Source organism: Strigops habroptila, chromosome 14 (genome assembly GCF_004027225.2).
Source record: "Strigops habroptila isolate Jane chromosome 14, bStrHab1.2.pri, whole genome shotgun sequence".
NCBI lineage: Eukaryota > Metazoa > Chordata > Aves > Psittaciformes > Psittacidae > Strigops > Strigops habroptila.
Window position 1 is genome coordinate 6176860 of NC_044290.2, and position 23418 is coordinate 6200277.

The window sequence follows — 23418 nt, forward strand, 5'->3', positions numbered from 1 at the left end:
AGGTAGAGTAGTTTCTTATTAACTACTATTTGTGTTCCTATTCACATCCTCAAGGAATTTTTAGGGGTGACTTTGGAGAGAAATATTAAACGCAAGGTGCTTTCCCCACTCCCATTTAGGATTCCCAGATAAAGAAAGCAGAGCTTTATAACATTTCACTTGCAGCTCCACCAGTTCCTACCTACAGCCTCTGGTAGCTTCTCTGCACCCACTTCAGGTGGCGGCAAGCGCTGTGCTACCAGCAACAGGCTCCAGTGGCTCGTGCCAGGGCTTCAGTGCTTTTCAGCTAAAACACAGCAAGGGAGAAGGGTCTCAAGTGCAATGTGGTGCCCTCTCTGCCATCTCTCCTCCCCTTCACTTGGGCGACAAGGCCACGTTTCCCTCCTGCATGAGCTCATATCTCAAGCTAGAGAGCCAGATGGCACATGAGCGAAGGCGGCGATCCAAGCTTTCGTTGGTAAAGCTTTACCCCTTGCAGTGGGCAGTACAAATATAAACCCATGAGAGGAGCCTGACTGTTCAGGAAGGAGCTTTTTAGAGAGCTGAAAAAATAAGTAAAGCTGAAGATCCACAATCGCTTAAGGCTGGAGGCAGGGCTGCAGCAGAGGCCGTACTGATAGACAGCAAGTTATCAGCAAACAAGCTGTTATGAAGCTCTTAGAGTCAGTTGAAATGAGATAAACCAGCTACAGAACAAGGATTGCTCAATAGAAGTTGAGAGGCAAGAGGGAATTTAACCTCCAGATCCCCTGGAGAGTCAGGAAGTCACAACGAAGGGAGGAGGCAACCGCCAGACATCCCACAAGGAGTATTTATAGATAGAGAAACAAGGGCAGTTCCACTTTGACTACAGCAGGCATCTGCTACCACAGCAGCTCCAGTAATTAACATGCTGCTCTCGGGACACCTGGCAGAGGTTTAGAGTCATAATTCACATGAAGCACATTGCTGGCACCCAGGAGCCCTCACCCATCTCTCTCCCCAGTGCCTTAAGGCAGGGAGGAGATATCCTCCAAGAACTAAGAACTCCAGCGTGTCGATCGCACCACACAGCTTGGTGTCACCAGCAAACTTGCTGAAGGTGCATCAATCCCACTGCTCATGTACCTACAAAGGTGTTGAACAGCACTGGCCCCAGCACTGACCCCTGAGGAACACTATTCATCACCGGTCTCCACTGGGACATTGAGCTGTTGACTTCAACAATTTGAGCACGGCCATCCGTCCAATTCCTTATCCACAGAGTTCCACCTATCAAATCCATGTCTCTCGAGTTTAGAGACAAGGAAGTCATGAGTGACAGTGTCAAATGTCTTGCACAGTCCACGTAGATAACATCAGTTCCTTCCTTACCCACCAATGCTGTAGCCCTGTTGTAGAAGGGTGTCCCCAAAGCTACTGACTTGATTTGGATCTAGAGTTTTTCAAAGGCTCTAGTCCAGCACCAGCTTTGGATTTTGACTGCCCATGCAGCAAACAAGCGTACTTGTCACAGCAGATGTCCTTGCAAGCTATGATCTTGCTGGGCATCCAACATACCCAGAACCTCCACGTGAAGCCCTGGGAAGTCAAGCAGGAGGGTGCTGCTCTCCTCTCCCCACCCTGACTCAGGCCTGCAGCCTGTTTGTGGAGCTGACCCATCTCTGAGCACCAGGAACTGTCCTCTTTGGAAAGAACCCCCTGAAAAACTAGTTGTTCTTCCTTCTAAAGCAAAGAAATCCAGGCAGGAGTGTTCTCAGAAAGTCACTCAGTGCAAGGATTGCAGTCCCTGGCACACCTGTGGAGTGCAGGATCACAGCCAGCAGCAAGCTTGCACTCTCTGGGGTAAATACACTTCCATTATCATTTTTCACAAGAGAAAGATGGAGGCCAGCAATAACCCCGAGGTGACTGGTATCTAATTTTTCATCATTGGAGTGTTCATGGCACAGCCATTTGCAGCATCTTGTAATCACTTTGTCGCCTCCTTGACCCCTGGCTCCCCCTTATTCTGCATCTCCTAATTGCATCTGAGCAAGCAGGAGGGAAGCAGCAAAGTGGATAGATATGCAGGAGAGCTGAATGGTTGCTTTGTGATACTTGGAAGGACAGCAGAGGAGTTGCAGAGCCAGGGCGGGCTGTATCCACCATCACCAGCTTGCTTTGACCTCCCAGAGGTTATGGAACAGGAGCCTGACACTGTGTAACCCGGAGGAGTTGTTCCCCACCTCTTTAATTTATTAACATGGTATGAGAGATTAATGAGTTCCCTCCAATGAAGTGTGAGGGCATGATCATTATACACAGACACTGACCACAATTCCTGCATATTCACAGCCTCTCCTAGCAGGGTATTGGCAACTACAACAGGACTGACATGGACTGCAAAAGCCCCTGGGAGAGGCAGCACAAAGTGAGGAAGACATGGACCAGCACGACACGGATGCACTGAGGGCCCTGCAAACACATCAAGCTACAAACTGTCAGTGTTAGGAGGTACTTGGGTTCAGCAAGGATGACTGCTCCTGGGGGCCACTAACCCCTCATCTGCCACCACACAGAGTGTCTCCATCACTAAGCAGTTATGTTTTCCATTTAATTTTCCCCCTACAAATTTCTCAGCTGAGTTTCACACAATTCCTGGAGGATACAGTTTCAGGACAACATTATCCCATTTGCTGTCTCAGGCAGGAGTTGCCTTGAAGCCAAGGAAATGTCCCATAGTCTGTAATTACCTTGCAGCAGCACAAAAGCAAGAGATAAAGTCTTGTTGCTTGGGGTTAGCAGGGTGTCTGCTTGCTCCCAGCCTCCTGTTTTGGCTCCCCAGTACAACACACACCAAACTGGTGCAACAGGCTTCGGAGATCAGCTCTGCCTGAGAGCATTATATTGACTTCAACTTAGAAGATAAATCCCAGCTGCATTATTTGTATTTATAGTCCTGCTTACAGAAGCATGAGCCACATGTGGGATTTGCTGATGTAGCCCAAAAATACACATTTTTGGACAAGAGTGTCAGTGATCTCACCCAGACATAAAGCACAATTTAGGAGGATGTTAAGAAGTTGCAGACTTATTTAGGAGTTTGTCCAGAGCTCTTTCCTCCACAGCCTCTGGTAATGTTCGGATGGGCATTGACTGCACAGTTTTGCAGCCCTGGTGCTTCCTAGGTGTGTATTAGGGAATTAATGGTAATTTCAGGGGAGGAGAGATCAAGAGTGCTGTGTTAGTGAAGGAAAGCGCTGATGAGGCAGGCAGCAAGGTCAGACCTCTGTTTAAAAGCAAAATTGGTGGTAAAGCACTGAACAAAGTACTGCAAAATACACTATTGAGATAAAGGCTTGTATTGCATCTCCCAGGGGAGTGCTTAGCTGACTTAACAGGTCTTCTCCAGCTGTGGTTTCTGGGATGCTGTCACTACCACTGCCCAAAATAACACTGCGGAGGGGGAAATGCATTTATTACTTATGAAATGAAAGATCTGCGGAGCCTGCTGGAACAGTCAAGTCCAAGAAAGGGATTTGAGAAGGTCCTTTTTAAACCTTTACAGCTTGGAGTAGTGAGTGGGTGATCACAAACAAGATATCTGTTCTGACACCTGCCCAGTTTGGGAGAGATTGGTTTCCAATAGCAAGAAAGAACAGTGTCAGCTTTGGTGCCTTGCTGCCCAAGTGAGCTTACTCCAGAGGACAGCTTTACTTAGGAACAGCAGCAGCACAGCCTCTCAGCCTTGCTGAGCAGCAGGGGCTGTAGCTTGAGTCCAATAAACACCACTAGTACGTTCATACCTGTAGGAAGTGCACAAAAGCAAACAGAGATGTACCTAGAGCCACTTCTTTGCCCAATTTATATAGCTGGCTTGCTTCGTGCCCACCATCCATCACCACACAAGCCAAACCAAGCACCGAAGTGTGCAGGACTCCTATGGGGAAGCCAAGTGCACCTGAGCTCACCAATGGCCCATACATCGGCCACCTTGCTTCAGTTAAGGGCTGGTACCTGTAGCACATCTGGCCAGACACACAACCAGCAGCACCCTTCCCTTCCACACAGCCTTTGCCAACAACTGGAGGTGGCAGAGGGGAAAGAATGGCCCTTTGGAAAAGCTCAGCACCCAAGTGACAGAGTAACCCAAGCTTTGCTTCAGGAAAAAAACACTTCTCAGCTCTGCAGAAAACATATTCCAGTCCCCTGCACTATTGATTTTCCAGTGAAGAGACAAGCTAATCCTTTAAAGTTAGCAACTGCGAGACCATGGATTGAAGCAGCTTCGCTACTGTACCAAAGGCTGACTCTCTACCTTGCCCTAGCAGCAGGGAGCCTTCTGGCTGATCTTTCTTTTGACTCAAAACACCATCAACTACAAGGAAAGCAAGGAAAAAAATCACACATCAGAAGCTGAACTCCTGCTCTCAGGTCACTAGCACAAGTTTATATTCCACTTTTGCAACACTGCACTTGCCTGCCTCTCCCCTAGCCAGGAAAAACCTCTTACTCACAAGGCCAGTTATTATGTGAAGTTCTTTTTGCATTAGGCTACACAAGGGGTGTGGGAAACTCCAAAAGAGCTGGTTTAATCTGTCACAGGCATATGACGAGTGAGCAATCGAAAGAATTTATTGACAAGCCCACAGAAGAAGAATGGACCGGGATGAACAAGGCAGGATTTATGCCATATTAACAAGGCTGTGTGCCAATTTCAACCTTATTAGTTTCACAATAAAGCAAGCTGAGAATTGCCTTCCCATCCCAGACACCATTTATTTGACATGAACACAGCTCCTGTCCTTCTTCAGCCACTTCAGAGTAAAGCAGCAAATAACAGACCTTACTTTTTGGGAGCTGACTTAGGTGAGAGGCATGAGAAGACTCCAGCCAGCCCCTGAGACTGGGCTTTTAGCCAAGCAAAGCTGTATTTCAGAGGCACCTGTAACAAACAGTTAAGGCTACTGATATTTATGTTTAATGCAGTACTAATTCCTCTCTTGCCACAGCAGTGGCTCAAAACTCAGGTGCCTGTACATACAGAAATGGCATAATATTCTGGAGCTCTGAGAGACTTTTCCCTCTTTTGAAGGCTTTCAGAAGCAGCAGCTGCCTTTTTTTGCTGCATTTGTTTCTATTTCTATATCAGCATCATAATAAAACACATCAGAGCATTTGTGTTAAGGAATATAACACAATATCTTTGGCAAGGAAGTCTTACCAGGAATAACTTCTTACAGGATATGCAGGGTGACATGCTAATAGTGCCCCAGTCCTGCTGCATCCTTACTGCAAAGCTGGGGGAACCTGGAATATAACAATGCTACAGTTTATGCGATTTATTTAGGCAAGATGATGGCTTCACACCAGCAGATGTGAAGGTCCTATCAGCTTCTCTGGCTCACTCTGGGAGCCCAGGGCAAGCACCTCAAACCTGTCTGATTGACGAGTGTGAAATGAGCCCTCCCTGCTCCAGACACGCTGAAGCAGGTACCTTCCCACCACTGGTTCTCAAGGTCTCTAGACACCAAGACCTGTAAGAATAAATATCCAGGAGACAGCAGCTGTGACCCATTTATTACCGGATGCTGCTGCAGGGCACAGCTGAGGAAGGCAGGGCAGAGGAAAAGCACTTGCTGCAAAGGGAACAAGAGGAGCGAACCCGGGTGTCCTTGGAAGCAGCGGTCTGCTTGCAGCACTGCTCCAGCTCTTTCTCTCCAGCTCCCAGTTAGCAAAAGACAGCTTAAATGTAGCATGGATGTTCAAATACTGCCATAGGGGCTCCCCTTGTATCACTGGTGGAAGGTTAATGAATAAAACAAAAAACCCCACAAAGCAAGCCCACAGAAGGCAACCACAGAGAGACCACAAGAGTCTCATGCACCGAATAAGCCCATAAAACTCCCCTAGAACAGTAAAACATATCTGGAAAGATCCATTTTGATAGTAAATACCGCAGGTAACTTTACCCAGAGCAGGGGGTGCGCACACACACACGCAGCACAGTCAAGAAGGACAAATGCTGAGGAGGGAAGCAGAGCACGTACACCAGCAGCACAGAGCACAGCCCTACAGCCGACGAGGGCCGGGAAAGCAGCACCGCACCGAGGCGGCCGGGATCTACATCAACACTTATCAGTTCAGCCTTTGCATTTGCTGGCACTGAGCAATTGTACGTGTGTCCTCAGACTACCTCCTCACCCCCCTGCACAGCCTCTCGCAGCCACGGCCCGGCCCTGCTCTGGTCACTGGCTATTGTGATCAGAGCGTCGGGCTGGGGTGACATTGTCCCCTCCTGAAGAGGGATGGTGCCTGCAAGCCCGCTCATTTTATTCACTGCACAAGCACGTTTCCAACTGGGATAATCTCCATTAAACCATCTGCGCTCCCATCTTCGCTCGGCCTGCACCCGCTGGGCTGCCTGTGATGCTGCAGCATCTGTGAACCGGCAAAAGCGGATGCCGCGTCCTTTTCCCAATCAGCTAAAAACCCAGTAGAGACTCAGACAGAACAGATGCACCTGGTAGCTTTGACACACTACGGAGCCAGGCTACCAGGAGTACCTGTGCCAGTGCCTCTTCTGAAAGGCGTACGGCTCCCCCTGATAATTTAAAGCCATTTCCTTCCCATCGTGGGAAGACACCATGCCCCAAACTGCCAGAAGAGGAGGGCTGAGAGTAGAGGTTTTAGCTCCATAGGCTGCCCTGGTGCAGAAGAGAAGCACTGTGTGCCAGGTCATGAATGCATTTTGGATCAGACACTCTGAATGGCTGCTGATCCCCAGGATTTAATCTCATATTTATCTCCTAGCTGCTTTCTAGAAACAGGGACTATCATGTCACACTCCTGCATCACTGGAACAGAGACAAGAAAGGGTTATGATGAAAGATCTGAAACTTAAATCTGCTGCCCCTTCCCCGCAGCCCACACAGAAGACGCCCATCTAACCTTAAAGCAAGCTGATAAAACAACTGCACTGAAGCATGAACTCGGCATGGAGAGAACTTGACCCTGTCCTTACCATTGCCATCGAGACAGCCAAGGCACTTGGGAGTCACTTCAGCTGTCGAGGACATGACAGCATGGTGAGGGATCTGAAGCAAAGATAGAAAGCCATCGATCCGCTTTAACAGTAATCAGTGCTTGCCTTCAACAAGGTTGCTGGGCCATCTAACACATGCCTTTCTTCCAGCCAATTTGCCCTGCTTGGTCTTGCCCTCAAAGGCATGGAATAGCACAGTGTCTGGGTTCAGCTGTAACACTGATTTTTCTCCTTCCTAGTAGCTGGTGCAGTGCTGTGTTTGGGCTTTAGTCTGAGAACATTGCTGATAACACTCTGATGGTTTACTTGTTGCTCAGTAGCACTTACTCTGATCAAGGACTTTTCAGTCTCTCCTGCTCTGCCAGTGAGGAGAGGCACAAGAAGCTGGGAGGAAGCAGAGCCAGGACTCCTGACCCAAACTGGCCAAAGGGATATTCCATCCCACAGCACGTCATGCCCAGTATAGAAACTGAGGGGAGTCACCCAGAAGGCCCAGATCACTGCTCGGGTTGGGCTGGGTATCGGTCAGTGGGTGCTGAGCAATTGTATTGTGCATCACTTGTGTTTATTGTTTGTTTTTTTTTCCCCCTTCCCTTTTTAGTTTTATATTCTCTCCCCTTGTTATTTCCCTTATTAATAATAATAGTTTTATATTATACGTCAGTTATTGCACTGTTCTTATCTCAATCCATAGGGTTTTACTCCTACAGTCCTGAAGAAGAGGCAAATATTAGCAGCACATGACGGGACAGGAGTGAAAGCCTATTTCATTATTTCCTGCACTTGCCTTCACTTATTTGTTTTGCAAGCCTGTATTTTCCAAAGCAATTTACAAACAAGAAGCAAGACAACCATTTGTTCAGAGAAAGGTTAATAGGGGCCTAGTGGTCTCTGAAGACCGTGCAGTCACGCTTAGGTGTGAAATTTTGGAGTAGCAATAAAGATGCTGCTCAGACAAGCAAGTCTCAAGAGAAGAATTTAATCTGTCTAAATATTCTCATTATGTACATAGTTTTCAGCTTCCGTTCACAGTGATCAGAGCAGCCACAGCTTCCAGAAGCCTTTTTGGACAATAAACTGTGAAATAGGATTTTTACATTAGTCATTACGTCTGTTTCCACTCCCATCTCAAAGAGTCAATGTTTGAAATGGGTTTTGTCGAAAAGAGCAGCGTTGGGAGAGAAAGAGTCGACAGGAGGAAAGCAGCACAGACCTTTGGCAGACTGGTAGTACTTGGCACAAGAGAGCTCCCATTGGCACCATCTCCCCAGAAAACCTCAAATAGATTATTTCTCCTTAGAAGTCCAAAAAAAGGCTTTCTGTGGGGTCATGCACAGAGTAAGAAATGTAACAGTACATCCAGAGATGTGCTTCACTGTAACGGGCAAGAGGTTCCAGTTACATCCACCCATCTTGCTCCTAAAAGTCATTTAGACCTAAATACATTACTAAGACGAGGTGAGAAAGCTAGAGGCAGGCATCTAGGACAAAAGGGCTGATCCAAAAACTCAGCTTCTTTCTTTTGGGATCACAGTGTCCATCTGTCCCCTTGCCACAGGGGAACTTAGCCTGCAAAAAGAGACCTTGTTTGTCCACTGGAACATGGAACCTGAATTATTCCAACAAGCAAGTATTCAAAAAAGAAAAAGGTCAAGAAAACAGAGCAAGTTCTCTATGGGTATGATCTCCTGGGACCAAGAGAACAGCTATGCTCCTGATGCATCTCACCCCTCCTCATTTACACGTTGTCTTTTCCCCTTCAGACAGGCAGTTTTCAGCTTTTGTTGCGTGTTCAAGACTCCACTTCTATACACAAGAAGCTTGGACAAAGTTTTTGGAGATAGTTACAGTGTTCTGCTATTAATTTTTTGCTTGAAGTCAAGCAACTTCCTACCCCCACCCTCTCATCCCCAGGTTTCTCTCCAAGTTTAAGAGCTCGAAGTACTGGTCACTAGTTGATAACAGCACAGTGGGGGAACATATTAACCAGCACAGGCACTCCAGAGGCAGCCCAGACTTGAAGACAGCGTCAGGACTGTGGTCTCAATGTTTGATATCCCTCTCAAGAGAAGCCATCATCATCATTGTTTTCTGAAGAATAAAACCACAGAGTCAAGCAGGGAGTGGGACCAGCAGAGCTGGAGGTAGAACAAATCCCAGTTTACTCCCATACTGATCCAGAAAGAAGCATTAGAGACCTTAAGAGAAAAGCACAACTTGGAGGTAATGCCAACACCCAGCAGTGTCCTGAAAATAGTGATTGTGGGAATCACCCCCCTCCAGTAACCCACCACAGACTGGTGTGTTCCAATAGCTGAAGGGGGCTACAAGGACGCTGGAGAAAGACTCTTCATCAGGGACTGCAATGATAGGACAAGGAGTAATGGGTTCAAACTTAAACAGGGGAAGTTCAGGTTAGACATAAGGAAGAAGTTCTTTACTGTGAGGGTGCTGAGGCACTGGCACAGGGTGCCCAGAGAAGTGGTAAATGCTCCACCCCTGGCAGTGTTCAAAGCCAGGCTGGACAGAGCCTTGGGCGACATGGTTTAGTGTGAGGTGTCCGTTCCCATGGCAGGGGATTGGAACTGGATGATCTTAAGGTCCTTTCCAACTCAAACCATTCTATGATTCTATGTTCTCCCACAAACAGTCCCTCTCTACCTCTAAGAGGAGCAGGAGAAAAGCATCGAAACACTCATCTCAATTCCTGAGCAGGGAAGGATTAACCACTACCAAAGACTGCAGACATTTATTCTCCAAAGCCACAAGAGGAGACAAGCAGAGGGAAAAGCTCCTCTGAGAGCTATGTACACAGGCAGCAAGTCTAATGCTTACACAGCCTTAATTTATTTTTTTTCCAAGTCCTAACAACAATTATCTTCATGAATTATAGACATAATATCCGAGAGATGCAGGCAGTAATTAACGCCTGTCTGCCTTTTCTGACTAGCTCCTTCTGCTGGGTCAGAGAGAGTTACTGAAATTCAGGAAGGAAACTTTCCATCTTCTGGAAGTTTTAAAGAAACAGACTAAGACACAATTTAATAAAGCAATAATATTTCTCTTAAATAATTAACTAGGCTTTGACATTCACTAATATTCCTGAGGCCCAGCTCTTACTTTTGCAATAATGCTGGGACAAGTGCACTCAAGGATATGATCCCCTGCATGTCTAAAATGTAGTAATTGAAAAATTGCTTTAGGTAGTCTTTACCCCTGGATTTCTTTGCACACACATGGCCATAGTCATTCTTTTTTCCTGACATTCTCACTGAGACCCTTAACAGAAGCCACACCATGCAGCACCTGCACACCTCCCTCTTCTCATTTTGCCCTACTAACATCTGTCTTCAGGTGTGAGCACTCAACCGTCTCCAAGCTCAAGAGAAACACAGTTTATCATCCTTTGGGAAAACGCTTGGTTTCACAACAGAATCACAGCAATAGATGCACCAGACAATCCTAAACTAGACAAAGCTATTACTAAAGCAGCATACAGCACTGGATGTTGTTTAAGTGGTTTGTTTCATCATCTCTCATGAAGCAGACTCTCTTGCAGCATAAACAGTTTGATTCACAAAAAGAATGCACTCAAGAGAGTTTAACATACTCCAGGCTATTGACAACAATTACCACTAAGCAACAATTACTTAGCCAGCCACTGGAAAAAAATCCCACCCTTTGGCATGTACATATCACCTGCTTAAGCAATATAGAACTACACAACAGTAAGACAGAACTCTACTTAAACTCAGAATCATTCTGGTGGCCACCAAATTGAAACACAGCCATGTCGCCAAGAATAAAGAGGGAGTATTTGGCCAAAAAGATCAGACTGACCTGAAAGCTTCACACCTCTGTTGTTCACTTGAGCCACACTACCTCTACAGGAAAAGAATCCCTATCCACTAGAAGCAAAGTTTAAATGGGAATAATGGTGACCCCAGTTTCAGAAACTCACCAGATAAAGTCTGTAAGCATCGATCCGTCGAACTGGCCCCCAGCACTTGTCCGTATCATTGTACTTTGTGCCATCTCCAACACTGCAAGAATGGTTGCCTGTGGCACTGCTGGGAAAGGAGGGAGAAACAAAAGACAGTCATTAACTCCTGGTAGATGACTTCCCCTCTCCTGCGTTCAGGACAGAAGAATGACCAGACCCCTGAAGTGTCCATTCCTCCTCTACCCCAGTCCTTTTATTTTCTAGGCTGCGTAAAAGAGCAAGTCACCAAGTACCATACATTTAAAGGCAAAGTCTTGAATTGTCTCCAGTCATTTACAAGCTTTATCATTTGGTCAAACTAGGAAGTTAAGGTCATGTATGCATTACTGAGGTTTTCCATTTTCAAGTCGTGAGTCCAAATCCAGCCCAGATTTGATCAAACCAATCTCTTTCATTATCTGTTTTGTTGAGAAAGGAACTGGGCTCAGTCCAGAGCTAATTCCATGTAACATCACTACGCGCTGGTCACAGTCTGGTAAGCATAACACTTCTCAGCTCTTACCCAAAGAGACAGAGAAGCTAAAATCCTGCACAGAGTATTGCAATCAAACTATTGAGCAAGAAGTCTCATGTCTGCAGGTGTTGAAGCTGCAAGTACTTCACACCTGAGGACTCATCTGAAATCAAGTCAGCTACTTTTCAGGCAGGCAGCAGGCACTCAGGTGGACAATATAAAACAACTTCACCTTCCCACCCATAAGTGATGCTGAGCTGTCCTCAAGTCATTTATTCACTCCAGAAAGTAGAGCTGATCCCAGTCACCCCATCAAATCCAAAAGTCTGCTCTTTTCTGTGTTAGCACACAACCCCACAGCAGTAAGCATACTTACCAGGTCACTTGCATGAGAGAGACTGGTACAGCTGCTGCGTAGATTGCCAGGTCTCCATAGAGGTAGATAATTATGCAGAAATAGAAGAGGTTGACACCCACTGCAGGAAAAGGAAATATTGTACAGACAGCAGAGCACACAGGGTCTCTTGAACTATGCACTTTAAACACACAAAGCTAAGTCTTTGGAAATAAATCACCATTTGCCTCCATAGTTTACTTCTTTCTGCAACAAACTCCACTCAAGGGTCACATCAGCAGCTCAGGGAACTTGACCACAGCACAGAAACTGACAGAACACAAGGTGCCTCGGAGCTCAACTCTGCCTCCTTCAACACTTAGCCCTGACACTAGACCTTCTGGTTCAAGCCCATATTCCAGTCACCGGTCGAGACCAACAGGTCTCAAGTCATCTGCCAGATGAAGCTGTCAACATGGAAGAGCCACAGGCAAACAGCTAGCTGATGCTCACAGACCTGGTGTAAGCAGAGCTCGACAAACAGTGAAATGGAGAGAAGAGCCTTTAGTGTCTGCTGATTCCAAACCCTCTGCCTGCAAACCTGCAGGACCCTCACAGTAGGGATTTAGCCCTGCAGAGCTCAGGTTCCACACGGTTAAAATGGAGCTGCTTTGGGAGACTCCTTACCATCAACTGCTTGAGCCAAGGTTCAAACCTGCAAAGCCCTCTTGCCTTACTGCCACAGTGTACACTGTTCCTGCCCCAGACTGTTTTCTTTATTTCTTTAAAACCTTGCTTTGTGTTCACCTATGAGATCAGAAAAAGTCTTACACAAGTTAACTTGTGCACAATGGGTGCACAGAACAGCCTTACTGGGGCAAAACAAGACACTGCTGTGGAGGGCTAAAATCTGCAGGGATAAAGAAATGCTTGATGAGACCCCGGGATTCTTTTCTTCCAAGCAACTCGGTATAAATCTCACCAAGAAAGAACAAATTGGAACATATTTTAGTTCAGAGACAGGTGAGTTACAAAAAATAAAAAGCAGCCTCAGATTTGTTTCATTTAGGAAGTTGACATTGATGGAAAATAGCTCAAGGAAGCTGCCCACACTTTAAAGTTGTGATGCCACCTGATGCTTAATCCTAATGCAGCTTGAGCAAATCAATTCCCCTCCTCCAGCCTCACATGTGACAACTATCAAACAAGGGCAGCAGTGCTGCAGGAATGCAGACAAATATCTCTACAGTGCTTGGATGCCCCAAAGTTTTACCATCACACTGCCCCTGGATCTCTGGATGTCAAGAAACATTAATAGTCATTCTTCTTCGTTTAAATAAATCATTCAATATGCTGAGCCTACTTAGCATAACACATCGCTAAAAAAGGGCTCTATTGGGAAAGCAGCAATAAAACTTCCCTGCTTCTGTAGAGCCACACCAAGCCAGGATTTTAGAGTTGTTCCTCGTTTGAACAGACAAATGGAGATCTTACAGAAATTGTCAGATCATTTCATGCAGTTCCCCCCTTGTTCTCTTCCTCTGTGATTTAAGATGGCTTCACAGTTAAGGAGTCTCTGTGTTGTTCTGAATGTGGCAACAAATTACCTACCAGTTCTCCAAAAGCGTTGAAGGTTATAACGAATATCCGACAGGACAGAAGCTACAAGACACCCTGAGCACAGACTACACAGACTCAGAAAGAGTGTCTGCTTTGGGATCTGCTACTCATCTCAAGTACCCCCCAGAATAACACTAACACGACCAGCTAAGCCCCAGCAGCACCACCACATACCCACCAGCACACACTATGTCCCCATTCCAGTGCAGGCTTCTCTGTCTGTGGGAAGTCCAGGTGACATTCCTCTCCCAAACTCCTCCTCTCAAATACAGGAAGACTTTAGCATCAGTTCTTTTATAAACTGCCTCTGACCCTCCCTGATCAATACTTTCATTACTGGACACAAAATGGGGAGGCAAAAAAGAAAATCAATGACTTCCTGTGGGGAAACAGCATGGTGAATGTGCCTAGAATCCACCACCGTGATAAATCACTGCTTGGTCCCAGAAGAAAGCACCCAACACCGCACCTTACAAAAGCAAGCAGTTCTCCAGAGGCAGCTCTTTGAAAGAGCACACAGCCCCTCACAGCCTAAACCTAAGTCAGCTCCCTTTAAGAGAAGAGACAGTTTGAAATTGAGATTTATCCCCAGCTTACCTCCCAGGACTGCAGATTCAACTACTGTCAGGTTCTTGAAAATAAAAATCAGTCAAGAGAAAGCAGCAGAGAACTCGTTGGAAATCAGAGGCTTTGAGGTCTACTGCAAAGCTTTCACCAGCTTTCCCCCCATGAAGGCTGTAAAGCCCTCAGACATCCCAGGTTTGGATTTTTGCTTTGTATATCATGAGCAAAAACCCACCTAGACATTTGCTAGCTGTGAAACTGCAGAGGTTGGTGCTTGGAGCCAGGACTTCTCCAGTGCAGCCCAGTCTCGGCACTAGGCAGTACTGGTCACTGACAAACTGCCCTTACTGAAGGCCTTTCTGTGCAACCATCACCTCAGCAAGGATCTGCAGAGGGAGGTACTTGTCTCTCCTCTGCAGCCGCTCAGCAGACCAGAGGGTGTCTCTGAACTGGGACTCAGCAACAGTCTAGGGATGGAGCCTCATTGCTGAGCACAGAGGACAGGAAAGCAGCAAATGAGTTACAGCTGCCTTAAAGCCTTTGCTGGGTGTACCTCACCTCATCTGGAAGTCACGAGTTGTTTCATAGAATCAATAGTATCACTGAATGGTTTGGGTTTGAAGGGATCTTAAAGCTCATCCTGTTCCAACCTCCTGCCATGGGCAGGGACACCTTCCACTAGAGCAGGTTGCTCCAAGCCCTGTCCAACCCGGCTTTGAACACTGCCAGGTTTCAAGCCATGGTCTGCGGCTGTTCCAGCTGCCTTCCTGCAGAAGGATTCATGCCTTTTCCCTGGGGAGGATCCCCAACACAGAAATCAGATAACTCTGACTAAAACAACGTTAAGAAGAGGGATTAAGATTTAGAGTCCTAAGCAGTTTATATCACTTAGCAGCGTACATCAGCGCCTGACAGAGAGAGGACGTGTATTTCCAGCACCCTCTACAGGCTGAGCAGCTGCCAGCAGCAAGGACTAGAAGGCAACCCCTGCCTGGCTTTGGGGAGTCGTTACCACCTCTCCCTGTGAAGAACAGGCAAAGCAGGGGCCTTCTGGAGCTTGCTTATGGGAGCACTCTGGCTCCTGTGATCCCCCAGCCCTCCTGCAGCTCAACAGGCTTCTCTAGCTGAATCCTCAGCAATACTGCCAAGTTACACAGTGCTTACTCCCAAAGCACTTCCCAAATATTACTCCCCAGAGGATGAACAAGAGACAGGGAAATGTTCACAGTGGCAAAGCACACAAGCAAGAAAGCTTACCTAAAGCCAGAGCAACCCAGTACTCAAGGCAAGACTAGCAACAACACATTCCTAGTTCTGTTTTGGACCAATCCAAGTCTCCAACCCACACCCAAGTCACGTCACCTCTCCTCTGACAAGAAAAGTGGCAGCCTGATCCAAGGTAGATTATTTTGACAGTCCTAAGTGAATTAAATCTACAAAGGCCCAGAAGAAGCATGCAGGGAAATTAAAAAAGGGTTTTTTTTTTTTTCAATTGGACTTTTAAATCAGAAATAATATAGTTCAAAGACTCTTCACTTTAAGCCCAGCTGTCCTTCAGAGGCAACGGTCCTGCACCGGCATAAAGCTGATGTAATGTAGTGGAAAAAACCAGCCCATCATGTCTTTGTGAGGTGGCCAGTGAACAAGAGAAAATGTCACTTTCCACAAGAAATGGGGCCTGACAGGCTCAAAACCGCACAGCCATTGTGTCTCTGATGATTTTCTGGCTCTGCACAGCCTTTCAAATGCACTGGTTTACAAGTTTCAGGATACCTAACATTGCAGTTTGCATTTCTATCGCATGCAGCAATGGATACATCTTTATGGCAGTACAGAAACAAGTTTGTTCCGGGGCACACAAAAGACTTTTAAAAGCAATAAGACAAGACAGCTGCCTATCATATGCACACCTTTCAGCACTTCACATCCCAGTAGCTCTCTTGGTGACTCCCCAGAAACAAGCAATTCCCAGCAGCTCTCCCCAGACGCATCTCTCCTTCAGACTGATACAGGGTTTAGGGAAGCCCAAATCCCTTGTTCTCAAATGCTATAACCAAGATGGAACTAGTGAGCTCTACAGCTGGGCTCTACTGCTTTAGACAGGGGAGATCACAGAGGAGGGATGCAGTTCAGAGTTACATTAAGGGCAGTCAGAAAATCACTGACTCACACCTGTCTCAAGAAACTGGGCCCATAACCTGCAGTATTTGGCTAGCTCCACTACCACCACCGCACCCTCCCCTTCATCCAGGTTCAGATCCACCTGGCCCATAAATCATCTACTTTGTAGAAACACCACATGGGGAATAATGCAGCCCACAGAGAGAAGGAACAACACTTTTGGGTGGAATCATCACAAACTCAGGATGCAAACCCACACTGAGAAGCACACAAAGGAAGGAAAAGCCATACACACAGCATGCCAGAGCACCTGAAGGGACTTCTAAAAGCATGAATTACTTACCTTTGTTGAAGAACATGGAAGCCATCTGGCCCATTTCCACCCTCTCAGTAATTTCAAAGATATTGGGTGAGCCACGTCTCTCTGCAAGTTGAAAACAAGAAGTGTTTCATCCAGTCCCTTCAGTAAACCCAGAGGCCAGACACTATCTGAAGACACTCAGGAAGCTCTAGCAACAGTTTGAAGGACAGTGTGTATGACTCCACAGCTGCAGAGTCACTGGTTCAATTACTCTGCTGAAGCTAGTTTAAAAGTGTTTCAAAAATACGATATTCTCATCTTAGTGACCTAGAAGGAAGAGATCTTTATCAGACTGCAAAAGGCAAACTGAATGCTCAATGAGTCTTATCTTGCAAGTGCTAAGGACTCTGGGATGTGAGCATGTGGAATTCAGGGTGAAGTGGACAGAAGAGTCCTTCCTGTTCCACTTGCTGGAGCTCACTGGGACACAGTCTGCGGAGAAGAGATCTCGGATGCAGTGAAAGCATGAAGTGGGTACTTACGAACTGACAGGATAGGTCGTGTCTCTGCTCGCTCGTAGCCGTCTTGGAGGAGAACATCAGTGTCAGATACACCAGAGGAAGAATCCTCATCCTCATCATCCTCCTAGAAAAGAAGTCCAGATCTCTGCTGAGACGTCTGCTACCCACATTACAGGCTGTCATGGTCTCACTTCCAGAAACTCAAAGGTAGGTCCCAAACAGGGATGGGTAGGACATGCAAGTAAAGGCAATGGCAGGAAGCCTTGGCCCAGGCTTGGCATGCTGCAGGGAGCAGAGCAGGCTGAAGAGAGTGACAGGCTCTGCTGCCCTAGCCTAGGTGTCCAATTCGTGTAGGGATATGTGGCACCAGGAAATTAGAAGCTTCTGGCAGACCTGCAGGATTGCAGAATCGGTAATAATAATAATCCAAACATATATAGTCTTAGCTGGGCAGAGCAGACAGGTCTGGCTCCCAACTCCAACCCACTAACATACAGGCAGGGATCTAAATGAGTGCAATCAATGCCTCACACTGATCCAGAAAAGCCGCTAAAGACAGGATCCAAAAAGCCACAGGTAAGTTTTACAGCAAGGACATACTTCAGGACTGCCCACTCCCTGGGATACAGCCCAAGTGACAGTAAGGATATGCCAGCCTGTCCCAGTTAAATAACCCACGATCAGCAAGGATTTATAGACCTCAGCACACTCCAAATGGCACCAATATATTGGCTGCCACCTCTCCACATTCACTGAGCAGCGCCTCTGGGTAAGGAGAGCACAATCAGTTAAGAAATGGGAACAGCACAGGAGATTTTTCAAAGCAGGAGCAGAAAATCCTGTCTTTTTAATGAGCAACCCCACAGGGAACGAACAGCCCTATTTCATATGGCAAAGTTCAGTACAGTAGAAATTTATTCCTTTAGAGTTACTAATGAGGCAAAGATGCAGAGGAATCTCAGGCAAGTCCTACATGATAGAAGAACAAGAGAAACCTCACACGAACCTTATGTTTCTCCATTCTTTTCCATCGCAGCTGGGCATTTGCAGCAGCCATGGCTTCCACCACAAAGGTTGTAGTCATAAAGCTAGAGAGAGGAATTCAACTGGTATCAATAATAGTCAAGAACTGTTACAGAAGGGAGATGGACAATTATTCCCATCTGTCTGCAGGTGCAAACCAATCAGAACAACTCTTTCACCTGCTCCACACACACACTGAGTTGCTGGTACAGCATTTCATCTCTGGTTGCTGCTCCCTCCTGTTCTTCAGATTTAGGTGTCAAGCAGACAACAAAATGCAGTAAAATATAACATGCCTTCAGATATAAAAAGACACTTCAGATATCTGGAAAGCACCTTCCTAGTGTTTCTAAGGGGTTGAGAAAGGCAAGAGGACTTCCCTTTTTGTTAGAAAGCAAGCTTCCTTCCTCTTATTAGGGCCAAGGACACACAGTACTGTGCTGAAGCTTATCTGTTAGGGCCTGTGGCGAAGGTACTACAATCCAGTAAAGAATCTTACAAATGGCATCAGAAGCAAAGCAGCAATCCAAGAGCAAGGAGCAGATCACACATGTATGCTAATACACTTTGCTGGAGGCCAGGGGAAAAGCTGTCAAGGGAGAGAGCCACTAATGGAAGGAATATCATTACCTCAGCTAAAAACAGTCCTTTAATACAAAAACCAACCAACCTCAAATCAACCTTATTTAAGGCTTTAAAGTGGCTTCTCACTGCTTCAGGAACTGGACTCACTTATCAAGCTCAAATGAGAGGTTAGTTTTGCAAGAATAAAAGCAAGCAGCCCTGTTCTGAGGCCCAATTTCTGCCTAGACTCTTCTGGCACTTGAAGGGTCCCAGTGGGCATGAGGAAGTCACAAACACCAGAACAAAGCAACAGGTCAGCACAGCTCCCAAGGCACACAGCTTCAAGCTGTGTCTTCTCAGTTTAACCCAGATCAGTTTTGGTATGCAGATTCAGAGGTTTGTGCTCTTCTGCTGACCTTGAAGGTCTGTCAGCTAGTGCTGAGTATCATACATTGCATTTACACTGTTAAACGAATGCACCTAAGGGGAATTGCTTCCAAAGCTCCCAATCACTGGTACTCCCACAGTTTACATTAAGCCCTCACAGCATTCAGTTTTGAATTTGAGGTGGGGAACTTACAAGCATTACTGCAATCAGTACTGACCATACAGTACCTCCATATAGCAGCACCTAACCGATCCAAAAAGCACTGCCTCCAAATCAAAGGCACATTCAGACTGACAGAGCTGGTTACTGACAAGAAAGGAACTTCTAAATTCCATTTGTACAAACACCAGGAGGGGATTTTGGTTTATTTTACTTTAAAACCAAGCAGGGTTTCACAGCCTGTTAGAACATGGCAATTCTATTAATAACTACTTAGACATCCGTGCTGGATCAACAGCCTCCAGCTCCACCTGCTGCTCCAGCAGGGAGACATCTGGGCAGAAGCTCACAGCAAGCCAGCATGGAAATCATGAGACTAGCTCCAAGGTCTCAAGCAGGAAAGGTTTGGAAGGGGATAAGAAAGGCCCAGCTATAGAGTAATTTGTTTTCCTGACACTCTTGTAGCTGCCCAGAGCATTGCCAGAAGCCAAGAGAAAGCTAACACAACAGGTCTGCATCATACCTGCAAGTCACAAAGCACAGCAATGACCCTGTGTCGTCTGTGACCTGGTTAGTGCTTGGGAAGCTGATCCAGGACAGAGGCAAGAGTGGGATGTATTCACAATGAGGGCAGTGTCAAAAAAGGAAGCTAGGAGAAAGACTCTGGACTGGAGAAGAAGTCTTTCCCATCAGTCAGGAAGTGGGATGTAGCACCATATTGCTGCATCCCTCCAAACAAGGTCCACAGGCAACACAGCTGCCAATTGCAATGCTCAAGCACCAGAGGAGCAGGCTCACTCAGCAAAGCACCAGAAGTCTTAGCACTGTCCTTACAGCCCCACCCAACCGAACCTCCCAATCCACCAAGGACACATACTCACGTCCCACCTCATGAATCCCAGGAACATGAGGAGAACAAGGCTGACGAGCCACCCTGCTGTCGCAAAGGCCTTTGGCATGGTCAGGGCTCCTGTTCCAACGATGAGGTTGAACATGTAAACCAGACCCACCTGCAATCATCCACATAATCCAACATGAGAGCTGGCAGCTGTGGCAGAGATCATCCCAGACACCTCACATAGGTACTGATTTAAATGGAGAGCGCAGTATTTGAGCAAGCAGGATGGGAGCAAGCCCATACTAGAAGTAAATGTAAGAGGGGACTGATAACCAAAGTGAGTGTCAGCACATTTCTGGAGAAACTGATATTCATTTCCATCTTTTTAATTATTTTTAAGGTTATCTTCTTTCTAGCTTTTAAAGTTAGAAAGCATGTGAGCTGTTTCATCCTTCCACGGCCTTCTATCAGAAGGGTCTACACTGTGGGTTGGGGTCTCTCCTTATTTTCTGACCTGAACCTAAGTAGTTAGGTTCATACATAAGTTACTTTTCAGAACCTCTTGTTCTTCTTTATTCTTAGTCAAGCAGGAAATACCCAAACAGAATTCTAACTCAAAGCCTGCTCACTATTTTAACACATTCTGAAGAAGGGATTTTACTTCTGGAAGGGGAAGGATTTTCTCCTCTCTGGCAATGAGCTTTTTCCTGCCTACGGGAAAAAGATAACTGTACACCCAGACAGGACCCTCCAGACTATGAAATCAGCTGAACTCAGGGTCAAAAACTGCCTCAAAGTTGGTTTGTTTGGTTTTTATACATACATATATAGGTCAGAGCCTCTCCAGAGGACAGCCAGTAAAGAACTGTGTCACAGTACACTTTCCTAGGCGTGGAACAAGAAATATCAAGAGAACTATTCCCCTGTGAGCACTCCTGCCCTTCATTCACTGGTATAAACACAGCAAATTCATCTTCTGACAAGTCCCCCAGAATGACAAGAGTCAGCTATCGCAGCTTGCAGGAAAGTTCTTTCCATTCAGCTGGCAGAGCTGTCATTCCTCAAGCACAACTCAAGTGCTCAGGGCCACAATTCACCCTGCAGTGAAGGACTCTTCAAAAAGCACCTCAGGTGATTCTCCTTAACTTTGGTCAAGTTGACAGAGATGAGAGTGGTGCCTGTGTTCAGCCTGGCTAAACATCTTCAGGAAGAGAGGAGAGTCATAGCCTTTGAGATGAGGCACTAGGAAATTCATGCAGCACTAGCATAACATAAGAGCAGGTGACACTAATCCTTTAGGGTCTGGATGCCCCAGTTATTGTCTTGTTCTCCATTTTCTCATTTGTGACCTACTTCTGCAGCCTAATACCCAGTTCTGCTAAATTCAATCATTAACATGGGGGTGAAAGTTTTAAAGCATTTGAAAACCAACACAGGTTTCAGGACTGGTTCTATATTTAGTGAATTCACTTCAGAATGAAAAACAAAGAGAGTTTGCCAAGCACTGTTTTTAAGAGCTGACACTATATGAATACTCGTGGCTATGAAAACCAGTATTTCCAGTAACATAGGAAAGCACTAATTGGCCCTGCAATTTCACAGGACACCACATTACAAGGAAGAAACATCCCGATTACTCATTTTAAGTGAAGTGGTTTAAAAGCAATTAGTACAACAGCTAAAAATAAGTAAACTTTATATAATGTTTTCCCCTGCATTTCTTAAAGCAAAAAAAAAGCAGCAGCAAAGTGGGATAGTTTCAGTGTCTCACACACCCCCATGTTTATGGTAGCTTCACAGGACAATTTGGGCTAATGAAAACATAAGGAAAGAAAAGGATGCAAGAGCTAGTATGGGATGTGAAGTTCTTTTAAAGATTTTTAAAACTGTACCTTAAGCTGACATTATCCCCTTATATAAAGGGTGATCTGTAATGTTAAAACCCCACAAGCGCTAAGCATTTTTAACTTCCACCATCTCTTGAAACACTGAGGTTGTGTCCATGGGGATGTAGGAAATGAAACCACAATGCTGAGAGAAGAGGATATGGAACACACTCGTGAGCAAACCCACAATGAGCCATACTTACATAGGGAGAGTAAAGCTCTCCCGTATCTGTGATGCCGCCAGCCATGCTGAAGGCGGTGGGGAGGCTCCGAGCAGAGCGAGGAGGGTGTTTTCAGGAGGGTGTTTTCAACTTCTATTGCTTTTAACCTTGGGAAACACCATAAAGTTGTGTTAGCTTTGTACAGGAGGAACTCACAAGCCAGCTTTTGCACATCAGCCTTGTGAAGTTTGAACAAAGAAGGGTTTCAGAAGGACTTTGCGCTTTGGATATAGCCCATTCACCAGCACCACTTGGCTCAGTACGAAAAGTTCTCCTACCTGTTAAACTAGTTTAAAAGGAACCAAAAAGCCCTGCCCTTCCATAGCATGTGATGACCAAACTTTTCCTTCCCCAAACAGCCAGAGGGGCCGTTTCAGACACTAAAACCTCAAGAGGAAGAATGCCTGCCTTGAGGATGAGCTCACACCGCTGCTTTTCATGCAGCTACTATACTTAATAGCAGGTGTCTCCTGCAAATTAAACCAGGAAAACCAGCCCACAGTCTCTCTTTATAAACTCAAGTAGAAAAATAAGTAGACCTATGAAAAACACCCCAAGATGTTTTGTTACACATACCAAGGTTTCCAAAGCACAAGTATTTGGGAAATTCACATTGTCTTAATAAAACTACACGGGGAAGCGAGACCCAAAACCTTCTAAAAGGTTTCAGGGTCAATAATTAGCCACAGTTGAATTGTTTAAGAGCTTTATCAAACTTCTCATACTCCTATATATGTTCCTACCCAGTCACACCAACTGGGGCAAATCATCAGCACAGCTCCACAAGCTAAGAAGACCAAACAGCCCATGAGCTTACGCACACCCCCAGACGACAGCAGTCCATCAGCAGCACCGCTCACAGCGGTCACAACTCGGCCAGCCCTCAGGGGGAGCGGCCAAACACCTTCTTCTATACCAGACCTGCACTCGAGCCACCGACGCCGAGCTCAACAAGCCGCGACAAGGCAGCGAGACCACCGCCACGCCAGCACCCACCTCGGGGATGAGAGTGCTCCTGCAAGGCACCCACCCCAGCCCGGGGGGGCCCTGCCAAGGCCTCCAGAGCCCCCAGCCCTGCCACTGCCCCCCCACCCGGCAATGCTGCGCACCCTCCCGGGGAAGCTCCCATAGACACCCCTCTACAACACCGAGACCCCCCCCAGCCCTGCCGCTCCAGCGCACCTCCGCCCCAGGACCCTCCCAGGGCTGCACCCGCGCCCCCAGACCCCACCGCGCCCCGTCCCTCCCGGGGGCGCTGCGCGGACCGGACCGGACCGGACCGGACCGGACCGGACCGACCTTCCCCTCGCCCCGCCGCTGCCCTCACCTCGCTCCGCGACCCCCGGCTCCACATCGCGGGGCGTCCAGAGAGCATGCGCCCAGCACGGGTGTGTGTGATGGGAGGGGAACCTTCC

The 23418-nt window shown here is 46.7% G+C and overlaps 1 protein-coding gene across 2 annotated transcripts in view; it reads right to left on the bottom strand.

Annotated features, from left to right (window-relative positions):
- Positions 1 to 23417, bottom strand: part of TMEM104 (transmembrane protein 104) — a 44979-nt gene extending 21562 nt beyond the window's left edge. Inside the window, exons 1-8 of one of the 2 annotated variants that reach the window (XM_030506168.1) lie at positions 23331 to 23417; positions 21986 to 22110; positions 19947 to 20068; positions 17931 to 18012; positions 16946 to 17048; positions 16446 to 16526; positions 11840 to 11939; positions 10968 to 11073 (exon numbers count right to left, since the gene is read on the bottom strand). In XM_030506168.1, the coding sequence (XP_030362028.1) occupies positions 10968 to 11073; positions 11840 to 11939; positions 16446 to 16526; positions 16946 to 17048; positions 17931 to 18012; positions 19947 to 20068; positions 21986 to 22030 (639 nt within the window). In that variant the 5' untranslated portion in view covers positions 22031 to 22110; positions 23331 to 23417. Of the gene's footprint in view, positions 1 to 10967; positions 11077 to 11839; positions 11940 to 16445; positions 16527 to 16945; positions 17049 to 17930; positions 18013 to 19946; positions 20069 to 21985; positions 22111 to 23330 lie in introns of both variants that reach the window. The other variant, XM_030506167.1, reaches the window with a different exon arrangement.
- Between the last annotated feature and the right edge of the window lies 1 nt (position 23418).